The sequence below is a fragment of the Neovison vison genome, chromosome 7, assembly GCF_020171115.1.
Source record: "Neovison vison isolate M4711 chromosome 7, ASM_NN_V1, whole genome shotgun sequence".
Classification (NCBI taxonomy): Eukaryota; Metazoa; Chordata; class Mammalia; order Carnivora; family Mustelidae; genus Neogale; species Neogale vison.
Genome location: NC_058097.1, coordinates 158,098,387 through 158,118,040, shown reverse-complemented (window position 1 = coordinate 158,118,040; position 19,654 = coordinate 158,098,387). Strand labels below are relative to the sequence as shown.

The following is a 19,654-nucleotide window of genomic DNA, read 5'->3' as shown; positions in this document are numbered from 1 at the left end:
ATATTGAGAATGAAAGCTGTCACCAAGGAAATAAGTATAAATAAAAAGGAGACCCAAACTCTGAGCCCTGGGGTTTTCATATAATTGTGAGATTAGGAAGATGAAAATTAGACAAAGATGTAGCAAGAAGACCTAGAAACCTAATGAAGAGAGCCTTCATGGAAAAGGAGTAAGAGTGATCAGCTGTATCAGATGCTGCTGATAGATCACATAAGAAGTAAGATTCTGGTACTCTCCTTTATAGCATTTATCTGAGTTCTGTGTAATCATTCATCTAATTTCAGTCTGTGGCCCTCTGAGCTCCCACTCTGCCTGGCAATCTGCCATTGTTTTTTTAACTTTTGACTAATTTTACCATTTGATGTTGCAGGAGAATCCCAACCCTCATATGGCATTCCAGAAAGTTCCACGCCCGACAGAAGGATCCCACTTGCGAGTTCATATTCTTCCTTTCCCAAAGATTAATGAAACTCGGGTACAGGAATTAATACAAGAAAATCTTGCTAAGAACCAGAACGCACCTCCTGCTTCACGAGTGGAAAAGAAATGTGTTGTGCCAGCAGGTCCACCTGTTGGTATGTATTTGTTCTTTTGTTTTAAAGAAAACATTTCATCAAGATATAAGACACAGGGGTGCCTGGGTTTTTCAGTGGGTTAGGCCTCAGCCTTCTGCTCAGGTAATGATCCCAGGGTCCTGGGATCGAGCCCCACATTTTCTCCCTGCTCATCAGGGAGCCTGCTTCCTCCCCTCTCTCTGCCTGCCTCTCTGCCTGCTTGTGATCTCTCTCTCTCTGTCAGATAAATGAAATCTTTAAAAAATAAAAAAGATAGAAGACACAAAAATGAAAGTGTACCAGTTAACAAACTTGCCCAACCAGAATTGGAGCATTGTCAGCACTCAAAACACCGTTCCATTCACTGTCTCTCCCTAATGGTAACCATTAACCTATCTGCTACCACTACAGAATCTTTTCTTTTTAAAAAAATCAGCTATATTGAGATACAAGTCACACACAATAAGGATCACTCTTTAAAGTGCACAGTTCAGTGGTTTTTAACATATCCCAGAGCTGTGCACCCATTTTCACTATCTAATTTCAGGATGTTTTCTTTATGCCAAATAGAAATACTCATACTCAGTAGCAGGACTCCCCATTTTCCCCCAAAACCACTCCTTCCCTAGCATTAGACAATAATCTATTTTCTATCCTCATAGATTTGCCTGTCCTCTAACATTTTTTATACATAGAGTTATATTTTATAACTTTGTATACTTTGTAACTGGCTTCTTTCGTTTAGCATATTTTCTTTCTTTTCTTTTTTATTATTTACTATTCTTTAAATTCAGTTAACATATAAAAGTGTTATTAGTTTCAGAGGTAGAGGTCAGTGATTCACCAGGCTTAAACCCATTGCTCAGTACATCACCTGCCTTCCTTAATGTCTGTCACCCAGTTACCCCATTGTTCCACCCACCTCCCCTATAGCAACCCTCAGTTTGTTTATGATTAAGAGTCTCCTATGGTTTATCTCCCTCTCTGATTTTGTCTTATTTTTTTCCCTCTCTTCCCTTATGTTCCTCTGTTTTCTTAAGTTCCACATATGAGGGCACCTGGGTGGCTCAGTTGGTTAAGCAACTGCCTTCAGCTCAGGTCATGATCCTGGAGTCCCAGGATTGAGTCCCGAATCAGGCTTTCAGCTCTACAGAGAGTCTGCTTCTTCCTCTGACGTTCTCCCCTCTCGTGCTTGCTCTCAATTTCTCTCTCTCTCAAATAAATAATAAAATCTTAAAAAAAAATTCCATATATGAGTGAAATCATTTAATAATTGTCTTTATCCTACTGAGTTATTTCCCTTGGAATTATACCCTGTAGTTCCATCCACATCAATGTAAATGGCAAGATTTCATTTTTTTGATGGCTAAGTAGTATTCCATTGTGTATATATACCACATATTCTTTTCCCATTTGTGTGTCAGTGGATATCTGAACTCTTTCCATGGTTTGGCTGTTGTGGACCTTGCTGCTATAAACATTCAGGTGCATGTGCCCCTTTGGATCACTACATTTGTATCTTTGGGGTAAAAACCCAGTAGTGCAATTGCTAGGTCATAGGGTAACTCTATTTTCGACTTTTTGAGGGACTTCCATACTGCTTTCCGGAGTGGCTGCATCAGCTTGCATTCCCACCAACAGTGTAAGATGGTTCCCTTTTGTCCACATCCTCATTAACATCTGTCACATCCTGACTGGTTAATTTTAACCATTCTGACTGGTGTGAAGTGGTATCTCGTTGTTTTGATTTGTATTTCCTTGATGCCGACTGATGCTGAGCATTTTTTTCACGTGTCTTTTGGGTATTTGGATGTCTTCTTTGAAGAAATGTTTGTTCATGTCTTCTGTCCATTTCTTGATTGGATTATTTATTCTTTGGGTGTTGAGTTTGAGAAGTTCTTAATAGGTTTTGATACTAGCCCTTTATCTGATAAGACATTTGCAAATATCTTCTACCATTCTGTCAGTTGTCTTTTGATTTTGTTGACTGTTCCTTGGCTTTGCAAAAGCTTTTTATCTTGATGGGATCCCAATAGTTCATTTTTGCCTTTGGGGACATTTCTAGCAAGAGGTTGCTGCAGATGAGGTCCAAGAGGTTGCTGCTTATGTTCTCCCTTAGGATTTTGATGGTTTCCTGTCTCACATTGAGGTCTTTCATCCATTTTGAGTCTATTTTTGTATATGATGTAAGGAAACTGTCCAGTTTCATTCTTTTGCATGTGGCTGTCCTTTTCCCTATGCCGTTTGTTGAAAGGACTGTCTTTTTTCCATTGGATATTCTTTCTCGCTTTGTCAAAGATTGCTTGACCATAAAGTTGAGAGCCCATTTCTGGATTCTGGGTTCTCTTTTCTGTTCCCTTGATCTGTGTGTCTGGTTTTGTTCCAGTACCATACTGTCTTGATGATTACAGCTTTGTAATAATAGAGTGTGAAGTCTGGACTTGTGATGCCTCCAGCTTTGGTTTTATTTCTTGGATCTTCTCTGGTTCCATACGAATTTTAGGATTATTTTTTCCAGTTCTGTAAAAAAAATTGTTTGTATTTTGATAAGGATTGCATTGAATATATAGATAGCTCTTAGTAGCATAGACATTTTCACAATATTTGTTCTTCCATTCCATGATCATGGAGCGTTTTTCCATTTCTTTTTGTCTTTCTCAGTTTCTTTCATGAGTGTTCTATAGTTTTCTGAGTACAGATCCTTTACCTCTTTGGTTAGGTTTATTCCTAGGTATCTTGTGCATAGTTTTGGGTGCAATTGTAAATGGGATCAGCTCCTCATTTCTCTTTCTTCTGTCTTATTGTTAGTGTATAGAAATGCAGCTGACTTCTGGGCATTGATTTTATATACTAAAACTTTGCTGAATTTTTTTGTGAGTTCTGGCAGTTTTGGGGTGGAATCTTTTGGGTTTTCCACATAGAGTATCATGTCGTCTGCAGAGAGTGAGAGTTTAACTTTTTTCCTGCCATTCGAATTCCTTTTATTTCTTTTTGTTGAAAAGAAATCTTTGGGTGCCTGGGTAAGTCAGTCGTTGAGTGTCTGCCTTCAGCTCAGGTCATGGTCCCGAAGTCCTGGGATCGAGCCCTGTATTGGACTCCCTGCTCAGTGGGAAGCCTGCTTCTCCCTCTCCCACTCCCCCTGCTGTGTTCCCTCTCTTGCTGTCTCCTTCAAATAAATAAATAAAATCTTGAAAAAAAAATTTGAAGCTAGGACTTCTAGCAGTGGTAACAATGGACATCTCTGACATCCTCCTAATTTTAGGGGAAAAGCTCTCAGTTTTTTTCCCATTGTGAATAATATTCACTGTGGGTTTTTCATGGATGGCTTTTATGATATTGAGGTATGTTCCCTCTATCCCTGTACCTTGAATTTTAATCAAGAAAAGATGCTGTACTTTGTCAAGTGCTTTTTCTGCATCTGTTGAGAGTATCATATGGTTCCTGTCCTTTTATTAATGTAGTGTATTACATTGATTTGCAGATGGTGAACCACCCTTGCAACCCAGGAATAAATCCCATTTGATTGTGGTGAATAATCCTTTTAATGTACTGTTGGATCCTATTGGCTAGTATCTTGGTGAGAATTTCTGCATCCATGTTCATCATGGATATAGGTCTGTAATTCTCCTTTTTGATGGGGTCTTTCTCTGGGTCTGGGATCAAGGTAATGCTGGCCTCATAGAGTGAGGAAGTTTTCCTTCCATTTTTATTTTTCAAAATAGCTTCAGAAGAATATGAATTAATTCTTTTTTTTTTTAAAGATTTTATTTATTTATTTGACAGACAGATCACAAGTAGGCAGAGAGGCAGGCAGAGAGAGAGGGAAGCAGGCTCCCTGATGAGCAGAGAGCCCGATGCGGGGCTCGATCCCAGGACCCTGGGATCATGACCTGAGCCGAAGGCAGAGGCTTTAACCCACTGAGCCACCCAGGTGCCCCCTATGTATTAATTCTTATTTAAATGTTTGGTAGAATTCCCCTGGGAAGCCATCTGGCCCTGGGCTTTTGTTTGTTGGGAGATTTTTGACTGCTCTTTCAAATTCCTTGCTGCTTATGGGTCTGTTCAGGTTTTCTATTTCTTCTTGTTTCAGTTTTGGTCGTTTATATGTCTCTAGGAATGCATCCATTTCTTCCAGACTCCCTAATTTGTTGGCATATAGTTGCTCATAATATGTTCTTATACTTGTTTGTGTTTTTTCAGTATTGGTTATGATCTCTCCTCTTTCAGTCATGATTTTATTTATTTGGGTCCTTTCTGTATTCTTTTTGATAAGTCTGGCCAGGGATTTATCAATGTTACTAATTCAAGGAACCAATTCCTGGTTTCATTTATCTGTTCTCCTATTCTTTTGGTTTCTATTTCATTGATACCTGCTCTGATCTTTATTATTTCTGTTCTCCTGCTGGGTGTAGGCTTTATTTGCTGTTCTTCAGCTCCTTTAGGTGTAAGGTTAGGTTGTATATTTGAGACCTTCCTTGTTTTTTCAGAAAGGCTTGTATTGCTATATAGTTGCCTCTTAGGACTGCCTTTGCTGCATCCCAAAGATTTTGAATGGTTGTTTTCATTTTCATTTGTTTCCATGAATTTTTATATTCCTCTTTAATTTCCTGGTTGACCCATTTGTTCTTTAGTAGGCCTTTTAGTCTCCCTGTATGTGAGCTCTTTCCAAATTTCCTCTTTTGATTCAATTCCAGTTTCAAAGCATTGTGGTCCAAAAATACACAGGGAATAATCCCAGTCTCTTGGTGCCAGTTGAGATCTGAGTTGTGACCCAGTATATGATCTGTTCTGAAGAATGTTCCATGTGCACTTGAGAAGAATGTGTATTCTGTTGCTTTAGGATGGAATGTTCTGAATATATCTGTGAAATCCATCTAGTCCAATGTGTCATTCAAAGCCCTTGTTTCCCTGTTGATCTTCTACTTAGATGATCTCTTGATTGCAGTGAGTGGGGTGATAAACTCCCCTACTTTTGCTGTGTTATTATCAGTGTACTTCTTTGATTTTGTTATTCAATTAATAACAAAGCTTATATAACTGGCTGTTCCTGCATTAGCATAAATACTTAGAATTTTTAGATCTTGTTGGATAGACACTTTAGTTATAATATAGTGTCCTTCCTCATCTCTTATTACAGTCCTTTGTTTAAAATCTAATATTGCCACCTCAGCTTTCTTTTGATGTCCATTAGCATGAACCTGAAGGTGTTTTTGGACCTAAAATGAGTCCCTTGCAGACAGCATCTCAATGTGTCTTGCTTTTTTATCTAATCTGATACCATGTGTCTTTTGATTAGGGCCTTCAGCCCATTTACATTCAGAGTAACTCTTGAAAGATAATGAATTTAGTGCCATTATATTACCTGTAAAAAGTCACTGTTTCTGTATATTGTATGTATTCCTTTCTGATCTTTGTTATTTTGGGACTCTCTCTTCACTTAAAGGATCCCTTTTAATATTTCTTTCAGGGTTGGTTTAGTAATCAGAAATTCTTTTAGTTTCTGTTTGTTCTGGAATCTTTTTATCTCTACTATTCTGAATGACATCCTAGCTGGATAAAGTATTCTTGGCTACATATTTTACTCATTTAGCACTCTGAATATATCATGCCAGTCATTGACCTACCAGGTCTCTGTGGCTAGGTCTGATGCCAGTCTAATGTTTCTACTCCTGTAGGTTACGGACCTCTGGTCCCGAGCGTCTTTCAGGATTTTATCTTTGTCTCTGAGATTTACAACTTCCACTATTATATGTGAGGGTGTTGTCCTATTTTTATTGATTTTGAGGGGGGTTCTTGTACCTCTTGGACTTGAATGCCTGTTTCCTTCCCCAAATTAGGGAAGTTCTCTGCTGTAATTTGCTTCAATATATCTTCTGCCTGCCCCCACCCCTTTCTTTTTCCTCTTCTTCTGGGATCCCAGTTATTCTAATGTTGTTTTACTTCATGGTATCACTTATCTTTTTGAATTCTCCCTTCATGATCCAGTAGTTGTTTACCCCTCTTTTTCTCAGCTTCTTTATTCTCCATCATTATGTCTTCTATATCCCTAATTCTCTCCTCTTCCTCATTTTTCCTACACTTAGAGCCTCCATTTTTTATTGTACCTCATTAATAGCTTTTTAAATTTTGACTTCATTAGATTTTAGTTCTTTTATTTCTCCAGAAAGGAATTCTCTTGTGTCTTCTATGCTATTTCAAGCCCAGCTGTATCTTTTTAATTGTTATTCTGAACTATAGTTCTGACATCTTATTTATATCCATACTAATTAGGTCCCTGGCAATCTGTATGTATTGTACTCTAGTTCTTTTTTGAGGTGAGTTTTTCTGTCTTGTCATTCTGTCCAGAGGTGAATAGATAGATGAGAGAATAAAATACTAAAATGGCAATGATATACATTAAACAAATCAGAAGAGAGCTGAAACTGGAAAATAATTAAACTGGAAAAAAAGAGTTTAAAAAAAAGAAAAGAAATACAATCAGACAGGTGAACAGAACAGAGCAATACCCTGGATCCTATGTGTATTTTGGTGTGTTTGTTAGAAAACTAGATCCCAAAACCATAAAGAAAGAAAAACTTATATATGTATAAAAATATAATTAAATACCATTGTAAGGATAGAGTGTAACTGTAAAAATGAAAATTAAAAGACAAAAAACAAAAAGAAGAAATATGAACAGGTGAACAAAACAGAGAAATACATGATATCCTGATTGTATTTTGGTTAGTTTGTTAGAAGAAACTACATCTCAAAATTGTAAAGAAAGGAAAACATATATATGCAGAAATAAAATTAAATACATTGAAAAGATAAAATGTAACTGTAGAGACGAAAATTAAAAGAAGACTTTCCCCCCCAAAAAAAGAAGAAAAAAAAGAATATGATCCACAGGTGATCAGACAGATTCTGGGTGTATTTTGGTCTGTGAGAAGAAACTGCATCCCAAAATTATAAAGAACGGAAAAAAATGTGTGTGTGTGTGTGTGTGTGTGTGTGTGTGTGTATACACACACACACATATGTATATATGAAATTAATGTATATGATACATTTGTATATATACATATGTATGATATATAATATATATAACATATATATGAAATTAAATACAGTAGAAGGATAGAATGTAATTATAAAAATAAAAATTAAAAAAATTTTTTTAAAAATTTGATAAAACAAGAAATTGGTTGAAAAAGGAAAGAATAAAAATTAAAATTGAAAGACTAAAGAATCATGGGGGAAAAAAACCCATGAATTTTTATACTGTTTTCCACTATGCTAGAGTTTTGCAGTTCTCTGTGATTGGTAAACTTAGTCTTAGCTGTATGTTCTTGTGGATCTTCTTGGGGAGAGCCATGTTGTGTTGATTCTCAAGTGTCTTTGTCCCCAGTGGAATTGCTCTGGCCAGGTGGCCAGTCTAAGTAAGGGGCTCTTGTTGCTCTGTGTGGCTTTTGTTCCATGAAGGCTTTCTGTGCCACTTTAGAGGATGAGAATGAAAATGGCGACCTCCTAATCAGCAACCCTGGAGCCAAAAGCTTGGCGGCCCCACTCCTCAGTGCCCTCAGTGAAAAGCAGTCAGTCACTTCTCTCTCCCCGGCCTCCCTCTGTACTCCATGCTTACCCAGCCTGTAACCATGTGTTTCTAGCTCAGGCATGTGACCCCATTTTGCGCCTCAAAACCCTGTAGACTCCTGCAGCGTGCACCCATGCCACTCCTTCCAGGGGAAGAAATGGGGTCTTCGTGCCATTCTGCCATTCTCTGGGCCCCTTCTCAGAGAGCTGTTACCCAGCCATGCCATGATTCATGATATATGGCAACTCCAACCTGAGAGCCCACTCCTGGGCTCTCTAATTGCTGCCAGTTTACCTGCTTCAGTGCCTAGGAACTCCAGTGCATTCAGGCATTCCCAGTCTGCCTGTGATTCCGGGGATCCTGAGACCACACTGTCCCAGCAAGGATTACATCCCACTTCTGGTTCTGATGCTGTATCACTTTCTGGTGCTGGTTTATAGAGGCTTCTTCCCCCCACAGCTTATCTTCTGATGTATCCCCTCGGATTCACTTCTTTCCTCCTCCTACCTTGCAGAAAGTGGTTGCTTTTCTATTTGTAGAGTTGCAACTATTCTTTTCTTAGATCTCTGGTTGAGTGTTCACAGGGTTCAGAATGATATGATAGCTATCTAGCTGAATTCCTGGGACCAGAGGAAATTAAGGTCTCCTACTCCTCTGCCATCTTGGACTATCTCTAGGATAATATTTTCAGGGTACATTTATGTGGCATGAATTAGTCCTCCATTGCTTTTAATGGCTGAATAATATCCTATTGTATGGATGTGTGTGTGTGTGTGTGTGTGTGTGTATTTACGTTTTGTTACCCATTCACCAGTTGGTGGATCGTTAGGTTGTTTCTCCTTTTTGGCTGCTATTAAGAATGCTACTGTGAGCATTCATGTGTAAGTTTTTGTACGGATACATGTTTTTAATTTTCTCAGGTATATACCTAGGTGGAAATTGCTGGGTCATACGGTAAGACTATGTTTAATGTTTAGAGGAACTGCCAGACAGTTTTCCAAAATATGTGCACCAGTTTACATTCCCACCAGCAATGTTTGGGCATTCTGATTTCTCCATATGCATCTAATGTTCTAGAACAACCTTTCATGTACTTATTTATCATTTTTATATCTCCTTGGAGAAATGCGTATTTAGATCCTTTGTTCATTTTTAATTGGGCTACTTGTCTTTTTATTATTGATTCATAAGAGTTCTGTATATATTTTGTATACAAGTCTCTTATCAGAGAATATAATTTACAGTTATTTTTTCCCATTTTATGGGTTTTCTTTACTGATTTTTATCTTTTCTTCCTTCTTCAGCTATTGAGGGAGATGTATTCAAGTCTCCTGTGATAATAGTAGAATTGCCTATTTCTCATTTTCATTCAATCCGTATTTTTCTTCATATATTTTGAGGATGATATATTGGATGCAAATATATTTGTAAATATTATGGCATCCCAGTGATTGATCTTTTTGTCATTACGAAATATTCCTCTTTGTCTCTAGTAATGCTTCTTGCCTTAAAGTATACTTTGGTATTTATATAGCTATACCAGATTTCCTTTGCTTAGTGTTTGTATGGTTTATATTTTTTATCCTTTATTTTCAAACTTTCTAGGGCCTTATATTTTATGAATGCCTCTTATAAACAGCATATAGTATTTTTTTAACCAGTCTATCTTACTATACTTCTTATATTATTTAATAGCATTATGAATATTTACATGAATATAATTACTGGTATATTAATGACTTTAATGTTATTTACTGGGTGGTTTTTTTTTCTATTTAATCTTCCTGTTTTATGTTTCCCCCTGCTTTCTTGCTTTCTATTGGATTAATAAAGTATTTTTCTTATTCCATAACTTATCTCTGTTAACTTGTTTATACATTTGTTTATTGTTCTTTTAGTAGTTTACCTAGGGGCCATTCACACACATCTACTTTTGCCAGTTCAGCTTTCACCAGACTTTGCAGGTCAGCCTAGCCATCTGCTAGAATCAAGCCTGGATTCTCAGCCTTCTGTCTGTACCCAAAATTAGCAAATCTCCTAGGGAAAAAGTAGATGTGTGTGTGTTAACTCACGTCTGTAGCTTCTTTTTCCTTCTTTGAAATTTTAGGTCCTCCAATCCTTGTGCTTCTGTAGCAATCTAATATATTTAAGTAGATCCTTTTGCATTTTATCTGACTTCTGTAATTGTTTTTGGTAGGAATTTTAATTTGCTACAAACTGCCCCATCATACCTAGAAGTGAGTGTAATTTTATTATCAATGGATAATAGTATAGTCATTGTGTATTTACATAGTAATGTTAACTTGCCATTATTTTTCTAAGAATTAATAGCTTTTACTTAAGTGATGATTGGACTTTGACATAGAAAAAAGGATGGATAAGGTAGACATGTTAGGGTAAATAGCTATCTTTTGAAGGAGTTAGGTAATTTTAATACTCATAAGCTAGTTGAGTACTTTCTTTAAATACCCACATGAAAGTTTGTTTAAAATTCAATTTGCTTGAGTTGTACCTTAATGCTTAATATTATCTTTATATAATCTCTTTACTTTCCTCATTTTCAATCCACATCAGATTTTCTTTATTTTTTTTTCTGAATTCTTTCTTTAGACACGTGTAGATAGAGTATCTCACTGTAATCGGTGAGAGAGGTACACATGACAAAGTATTTAGCCCTGCATGTAAAACTTGAGTGAATGAATGAATGAATGAATGAATACAGGAACCTCTGTCCAACTTTCTGGCTCATTTTGGTTGATCAGAATCAGGATTTTCTTTGTATTAAAATTAAAAGGTATAAATGTTCCATTTTACATTTTACTCATTTAATATGAGTGTAAAATTGCTCTGTCACCTTATGAGGCGTTCACATTTTGAAAGTTTACTTAATTTCCACCCGTTCCTCAGAGGAGCCAGAGTAATGATGATTGGGTGGAACTAGCACTGGAAGGCTAAAACCTTAGAAGGGAAGCCCTGGGAAGTCAAGTACTCATAAAACAGAGTTGTCTTCAGATGTTAGAAAGTGAGTATTAAAATGCCACAGCTGGGGATTTGGCCAATCTGAAATATCAGTAACTCCAAGTGAAGAACTTTCTTCTGAGAGTGAACTAAGTCATAACTCTCAAATAACTCTCAAAAAAGTAAACAGACTTAGCGACGGGAAGATAGACCGCAGGGGGAGGGGCCGGCTCCCGGCAAGCGGCGGAGCAGCGGAGCACAAAATCAGGACTTTTAAAAGTCTGTTCCGCTGAGGGACATCGCTCCGGAGGCTAAACCGGGGCGAAGCCCACACGGGGTCGGCGTGACCTCAGGTCCCGTGGGGTCACAGAAGGATCGGGGGTGTCTGAGTGTCGCAGAGCTTGCGGATATTGGAACGGGAAAGCCGGCTGCAGAGACAGAGCCGACAGTAAGCTCGCAGCTCGGAGTTGCCTTGAACCGGCCGCAGGCTCGGTGAGCTCGGAGCGCGGCGGGAGGTTAGGCAGACGCGAGTTACTAGGAGCTGTTCGCTGAGGGCGCACAGGGGAGCGGGGCCCCGGGGTCTCGGCTCCTCCAGGCCGGAGACCAGGAGGCCGCCATTTGTGTTCCCGTCCTCCGGAACTCTACGGAAAGCGCTCAGGGAACAAAAGCTCCTGAAAGCAAAGCCGAGCAGATCACTCAGCCCGGCCCCTGGTAAGGGCGGTGTAATTCCGCCTGGGGCAAAGACACTTGAGAATCACTACAACAGGCCCCTCCCCCAGAAGATCAACAAGAAATCCAGGCAAGACCAAGTTCACCTACCAAGGAGTGCAGTTTCAATACCAAGGAGAGAGCAGCAGAATTCCAGAGGAGGAGAAAACAAACCACAGAACTCATGGCTTTCTGCCTGTGATTTTTTAGTCTTGCAGTTAATTTAATTTTTTTCGTTTTCATTTTTTTTTCACTTCTTCTGCTAAAAATTTTTATAACTTTTACCCTTTTCTTTTTTAACGTTTTTTAACTAGATTATCTAATATATATATATATATTTTTTTTCTTTTTTATACTTTTCTTTATTCATTTTCTTTTTTTTTAATTCTTTTTTTTTCTTTTTTTTCTTTCTTTCTTTTTGAACCTCTTTTTATCCCCAAATCAGAAGAGATCCTAATCTCTTCAATCTTTTTTTTTCTTAATTCTTTTTTAAATTCTTGATCGAATTTTTAATTCAATCTCTTTTTTTTAATTCTTTTTAAATTTTTTTTTCTTTCTTTCTTTTTTGAACCTCTTTTTATCCCCAAATCAGAAGAGATCCCAATCAGAAGAGATTGGGAGATCCCAATCAAAGGAGATCCCAATCAGAGGAGATCCCTCACCCAATCGTGAGGGAGGAGAAATCCCCCCTCACGATTTGGGATCTCTTCTGATTTGGTTAAAGCATATTTTCCTGGGATTGTTGCCACCCTTTTAGTATTTTACTTGCTCCTTCATATACTCTTAGCTGGACAAAATGACAAGGCGGAAAAATTCACAACAAAAAAAAGAACAAGAGGCAGTACCAAAGGCTAGGGACCTAATCAATACAGACATTGGTAATATGTCAGATCTAGAGTTCAAAATGACAGTTCTCAGGGTTGTAGCCGGGCTTGAAAAAGGCATGGAAGATATTAGAGAAACCCTCTCCAGAGATATAAAAGCCCTTTCTGGAGAAATAAAAGAACTAAAATCCAACCAAGTTGAAATCAAAAAAGCTATTAATGAAGTTCAATCAAAAATGGAGGCTCTCACTGCTAGGATAAATGAGGCAGAAGAAAGAATTAGCGATATAGAAGACCAAATGACAGAGAATAAAGAAGCTGAGCAAAAGAGGGACAAACAGCTACTGGACCATGAGGGGAGAATTCGAGAGATAAGTGACACCATAAGATGAAACAACATTAGAATAATTGGGATTCCAGAAGAAGAAGAAAGAGAGAGGGGAGCAGAAGGTATACTGGAGAGAATTATTGGGGAGAATTTCCCCAATATAGCAAAGGGAACGAGCATCAAAATTCAGGAGGTTCAGAGAACGCCCCTCAAAATCAATAAGAATAGGCCCACACCCCGTCACCTAATAGTAAAATTTACAAGCCTTAGTGACAAAGAGAAAATCCTGAAAGCAGCCCGGGAAAAGAAGTCTGTAACATACAATGGTAAAAGTATTAGATTGGCAGCTGACTTATCCACAGAGACCTGGCAGGCCAGAAAGAGCTGGCATGACATTTTCAGAGCACTAAACGAGAAAAACATGCAGCCAAGAATACTATATCCAGCTAGGCTATCATTGAAAATAGAAGGAGAGATTAAAAGCTTCCAGGACAAACAAAAACTGAAAGAATTTGCAAACACCAAACCAGCTCTACAGGAAATACTGAAAGGGGTCCTCTAAGCAAAGAGAGAGCCTACAAGTGGTAGATCAGAAAGGAACAGAGACAATATACAGTAACAGTCACCTTACAGGCAATACAATGGCACTAAAATCATATCTCTCAATAGTTACCCTGAATGTTAATGGGCTAAATGCCCCAATCAAAAGACACAGGGTATCAGAATGGATAAAAAAACAAAACCCATCTATATGTTGCCTCCAAGAAACCCATTTTAAACCCGAAGACACCTCCAGACTTAAAGTGAGGGGGTGGAAAAGAATTTACCATGCTAATGGACATCAGAAAAAAGCAGGAGTGGCAATCCTTATATCAGATCACTTAGATTTTAAGCCAAAGACTATAATAAGAGATGAGGAAGGACACTATATCATACTCAAAGGGTCTGTCCAACAAGAAGATCTAACAATTTTAAATATCTATGCCCCCAATGTGGGAGCAGCCAACTATATAAACCAATTAATAACAAAATCAAAGAAACACATCAACAATAATACAATAATAGTAGGGGACTTTAACACTCCCCTCACTGAAATGGACAGATCATCCAAGCAAAAGATCAACAGGGAAATAAAGGCCTTAAATGATACACTGGATGAGATGGACATCACAGATATATTCAGAACATTTCATCCCAAAGCAACAGAATACACATTCTTCTCTAGTGCACATGGAACATTCTCCAGAATAGATCACATCCTCGGTCCTAAATCAGGACTCAACCAGTATCAAAAGATTGGGATCATTCCCTGCATATTTTCAGACCACAATGCTCTGAAGCTAGAACTCAACCACAAAAGGAAGTCTGGAAAGAACACAAATACATGGAGACTAAACAGCATCCTTCTAAAGAATGAATGGGTCAACCGGGAAATTAAAGAAGAATTGAAAAAAATCATGGAAACAAATGATAATGAAAATACAACGGTTCAAAATCTGTGGGACACAACAAAGGCAGTCCTGAGAGGAAAATATATAGCGGTACAAGCTTTTCTCAAGAAACAAGAAAGGTCTCAGGTACACAACCTAACCCTACACCTAAAGGAGCTGGAGAAAGAACAAGAAAGAAACCCTAAGCCCAGCAGGAGAAGAGAAATCATAAAGATCAGTGCAGAAATCAATGAAATAGAAACCAAAAAAACAATAGAACAAATCAACCAAACTAGGAGCTGGTTCTTTGAAAGAATTAATAAAATTGATAAACCCTTGGCCAGACTTATCAAAAAGAAAAGAGAAAGGACCCAAATAAATAAAATCATGAATGAAAGAGGAGAGATCACAACTAACACCAAAGAAATACAAACTATTATAAGAACATACTATGAGCAACTCTACGCCAACAAATTTGACAATCTGGAAGAAATGGATGCATTCCTAGAAACATATAAACTACCAAAATTGAACCAGGAAGAAATAGAAAGCCTGAACAGACCCATAACCAGTAAGGAGATTGAAACAGTCATTAAAAATCTCCAAACAAACAAAAGCCCAGGGCCAGATGGCTTCCCGGGGGAATTCTACCAAACATTTAAAGAAGAACTAATTCCTATTCTCCTGAAACTGTTCCAAAAAATAGAAATGGAAGGAAAACTCCCAAACTTATTTTATGAGGCCAGCATCACCTTGATCCCAAAACCAGACAAGGATCCCATCAAAAAAGAGAGCTATAGACCAATATCCTTGATGAACACAGATGCAAAAATTCTCACCAAAGTACTAGCCAATAGGATTCAACAGTACATTAAAAGGATTATTCACCACGACCAAGTGGGATTTATCCCAGGGCTGCAAGGTTGGTTCAACATCCGCAAATCAGTCAATGTGATACAACACATCAATAAAAGAAAGAACAAGAACCATATGATACTCTCAATAGATGCTGAAAAAGCATTTGACAAAGTACAGCATCCCTTCCTGATCAAAACCCTTCAAAGTGTAGGGATAGAGGGCACATACCTCAATATCATCAAAGCCATCTATGAAAAACCAACTGCAAATATCATTCTCAATGGAGAAAAACTGAAAGCTTTTCCACTAAGGTCAGGAACACGGCAGGGATGCCCATTATCACCACTGCTATTCAACATAGTACTAGAAGTCCTAGCCTCAGCAATCAGACAACAAAAGGAAATTAAAGGCATCCAAATCGGCAAAGAAGAAGTCAAATTATCACTCTTCGCAGATGATATGATACTCTATGTGGAAAACCCAAAAGACTCCACTCCAAAACTGCTAGAACTTATACAGGAATTCAGTAAAGTGTCAGGATATAAGATCAATGCACAGAAATCAGTTGCATTTCTCTACACCAACAACAAGACAGAAGAAAGAGAAATTAAGGAGTCAATCCCATTTACAATTGCACCCCAAACCATAAGATACCTAGGAATAAACCTAACCAAAGAGGCTAAGAATCTATAGTCAGAAAACTATAAAGTACTCATGAAAGAAATTGAGGAAGACACAAAGAAATGGAAAAATGTTCCATGCTCCTGGATTGGAAGAATAAATATTGTGAAAATGTCTATGCTACCTAAAGCAATCTACACATTTAATGCAATTCCTATCAAAGTACCATCCATCTTTTTCAAAGAAATGGAACAAATAATTTTAAAATTTATATGGAACCAGAAAAGACCTCGAATAGCCAAAGGGATATTGAAAAAGAAAGCCAAAGTTGGTGGCATCACAATTCCAGACTTCAAGCTTTATTACAAAGCTGTCATCATCAAGACAGCATGGTACTGGCACAAAAACAGACACATAGACCAATGGAACAGAATAGAGAGCCCAGAAATAGACCCTCAACTCTATGGTCAACTAATCTTCGACAAAGCAGGAAAGAATGTCCAATGGAAAAAAGACAGCCTCTTCAATAAATGGTGTTGGGAAAATTGGACAGCCACGTGCAGAAAAATGAAGTTGGACCATTTCCTTACACCACACACAAAAATAGATTCAAAATGGATTAAGGACCTCAATGTGAGAAAGGAATCCATCAAAATCCTTGAGGAGAACACAGGCAGCAACCTCTTCGACCTCAGCCACAGCAACTTCTTCCTAGGAACATCGCCAAAGGCAAGGGAAGCAAGGGCAAAAATGAACTTTTGGGATTTCATCAAAATCAAAAGCTTTTGCACAGCAAAGGAAACAGTTAACAAAACCAAAAGACAACTGACAGAATGGGAGAAGATATTTGCAAATGACATATCAGATAAAGGACTAGTGTCCAAAATCTATAAAGAACTTAACAAACTCAACACCCAAAGAACAAATAATCCAATCAAGAAATGGGCAGAGGACATGAACAGACGTTTCTGCAAAGAAGACATCCAGATGGCCAATAGACACATGAAAAAGTGCTCCATATCACTCGGCATCAGGGAAATACAAATCAAAACCACAATGAGATATCACCTCACACCAGTCAGAATGGCTAAAATCAACAAGTCAGGAAATGACAGATGCTGGCGAGGATGCGGAGAAAGGGGAACCCTTCTACACTGTTGGTGGGAATGCAAGCTGGTGCAACCCCTCTGGAAAACAGCATGGAGGTTCCTCAAAATGTTGAAAATAGAACTGCCCTATGACCCAGCAATTGCACTACTGGGAATTTACCCTAAAGATACAAACGTAGTGATCCAAAGGGGCACGTGCACCCGAATGTTTATAGCAGCAATGTCCACAATAGCCAAACTATGGAAAGAGCCTAGATGTCCATCAACAGATGAATGGATCAAGAAGATGTGGTATATATACACAATGGAATACTATGCAGCCATCAAAAGAAACGAAATCTTGCCATTTGCGACAACATGGATGGAACTAGAGCGTATCATGCTTAGCGAAATAAGTCAAGCGGAGAAAGACAACTATCATATGATCTCCCTAATATGAGGGAGTGGTGATGCAACATGGGGGCTTAAGTGGGTAGGAGAAGAATCCATGAAACAAGATGGGATAGGGAGGGAGACAAACCATAAGGGACTCTTAATCTCACGAAACAAACTGTGGGTTGCTGGGGGGAGGGGGGTTGGGAGAAGGAGGGTAGGGTTATGGACATTGGGGAGGGTATGTGCTTTGGGGTAAATTGGAAGGGGAGATGAACCATGAGAGACTATGGACTCTGAAAAACAATCTGAGGGGTTTGAAGTGGTGGGGGGGTGGGAGGTTGGGGTACAGGTGGTGGGTATTATAGAGGGCACAGCTTGCATGGAGCACTGGGTGTGGTGAAAAAATAATGAATACTGTTTTTCTGAAAATAAATAAATTGGAAAAAAAAAAAAAAAGTAAACAGACTTATTACCAGAAAAGGTGTTTATTTTTTTTTAATAGCTTGCCCTAAAGAAAATTTAAAACGCTGCTGAACAGATTTTAGAATTAAAAGTTTATAAACACAGATTAGGGTGCCTGGGTGGCTCAGTCATTAGGCATCTGCCTTCGGCTCAGGTCATGATCCCAGGGTCCTGGGATCGAGCCCCATATCAGGCTCTGCTTCTCCCTCTCACATTCTGCCTGCTTGTGTTCTCTCTCTCATTCTCACTCTATCAAATGAATAAAATCTTTTTTTAAAAAGTTCATAAACACAGGTTAAAGATGTTGCTCAATAAAGTATGTGGTATTATTTGGAGACTCTAAGAAGTTTCCTACTCTAAATATAGATCGATTTCTATTTCAGTCTATTCCATTGACCTACCTGTGTGAGAAGCCCCAGAGCACACAATTAAAAATGAGCATTTCATATAGAAGGGTCATGTGAAATAATCTGTTAACTATCATGGTCATGCAGAATATCTGTGTTGCATGATTAAAAATGATTAAAAGAAAACTGGTAAAATTGGTATTCTGTTGTCTAGTTAATTATATGGTGCCAATTGATTTCTTGATTCTGATAAAGCACTATAGTTAGGTAAGATGTCACCATTGGGGGAAGCTAAAGTGATGAGGACATGAATCTTTACTATTTTGTAACTTTTTGTGAGCTTAAAATTGTTCAAAATTAGAAAGTTTTAAAAATGATTTGAAGTTTAAAAATGTTTAAAAATGATTTGTATTGATGAAGTGAAAAGGATGTTAATAAGTAAGATATGATACTCTTTCTTCTTAGGTATGAGGGGGAGTGAAGGGATTATGCCTTTAGATTCCAAGAGTAGCCATAAAATTATAAGGGGTCTTAAAAAGCAGAATCAGACCTATAAATATAGAGAACAAACTGATGGTTGCCAGGAGAGGGAGGGGTTTGGGCAAAATGGGCATGGGGAGTGGGAGATACAGGCTTCTAGTTATGGAATGAATAAGTTACAGAAATAAAAGACACAGCATGGGGGTGCCTGGGTGGCTCAGTTGGGTAAGCATCTGCCTTTGGCTCAGATCATGAGTCCTGTGTCCTGCAGTCAAGCCCCATGTCAGGCTCCTGAGCAGGGAGCCTGCTTCTCCCTCTCCCATACTTCTCCCTGTTTGTGCTCTCTTTCTCTCTTGCTCTCTCTCATTCTTTCGAATAAATAAATAAAATCTTAAAGAAAAGACAGCATAAGGAATACAGTCAATGATACTGTAATTACTATGTAACAGGACAGATGGTAGCTATACTTGTGGTGAACAAAGCACAAATCACCAAGTTGTACACCTGAAACTAATGTAGTATTGTACGTCAACTACACTCAAGTAGAAAGAAAATATATATATAAAGGGTCTTTCTTTTTGGCTTAAAAATTATTGATACTACATCTTTTGTACCAATGGTACAATAAAGGTTTTGGTGAAATTATACTTTTATTTAACTAATATTACTTTTATTTATATCCTTCTCATATTCTTTTAGTAAGGTGAATTTATTTTAAGTAGTTTTAGCCTGTGTATTAGACTAGAATTATTCGATCTTATGGTAAATGTGACTGGTACATAGTTCATAGGACTAAAAAAAATTCCCAAGTTTATATAGTAATTCTTCAGCCATAATCATTTCTCTTTTTGTATAGTGCTTTCTCAAACACTATTGAGTACCTGTAATCTAATTTGTAGTATGTGATTTTTTGTGATATGTGGTTTTTCTTTGGTAATGTTTTAGAAATACCAGTTTCTTTTTTTGTTAGTAGTCTTCTCACATATAAGTATTAGCAACTTTTGTCATGATACTATACCCCAAACAA

The 19,654-nt window shown here is 37.9% G+C and overlaps 1 protein-coding gene across 4 annotated transcripts in view; it reads left to right on the top strand.

Moving 5' to 3' along the window:
• Positions 1–19,654, top strand: part of SBF2 (SET binding factor 2) — a 484,493-nt gene that overhangs the window by 293,502 nt on the left and 171,337 nt on the right. For all 4 annotated transcript variants that reach the window (XM_044258810.1, XM_044258813.1, XM_044258812.1 and 1 more), the window contains one exon: positions 371–575. In XM_044258810.1, coding sequence (XP_044114745.1) covers positions 371–575 — 205 coding nt within the window. The remainder of the gene's footprint in view (positions 1–370; positions 576–19,654) is intronic.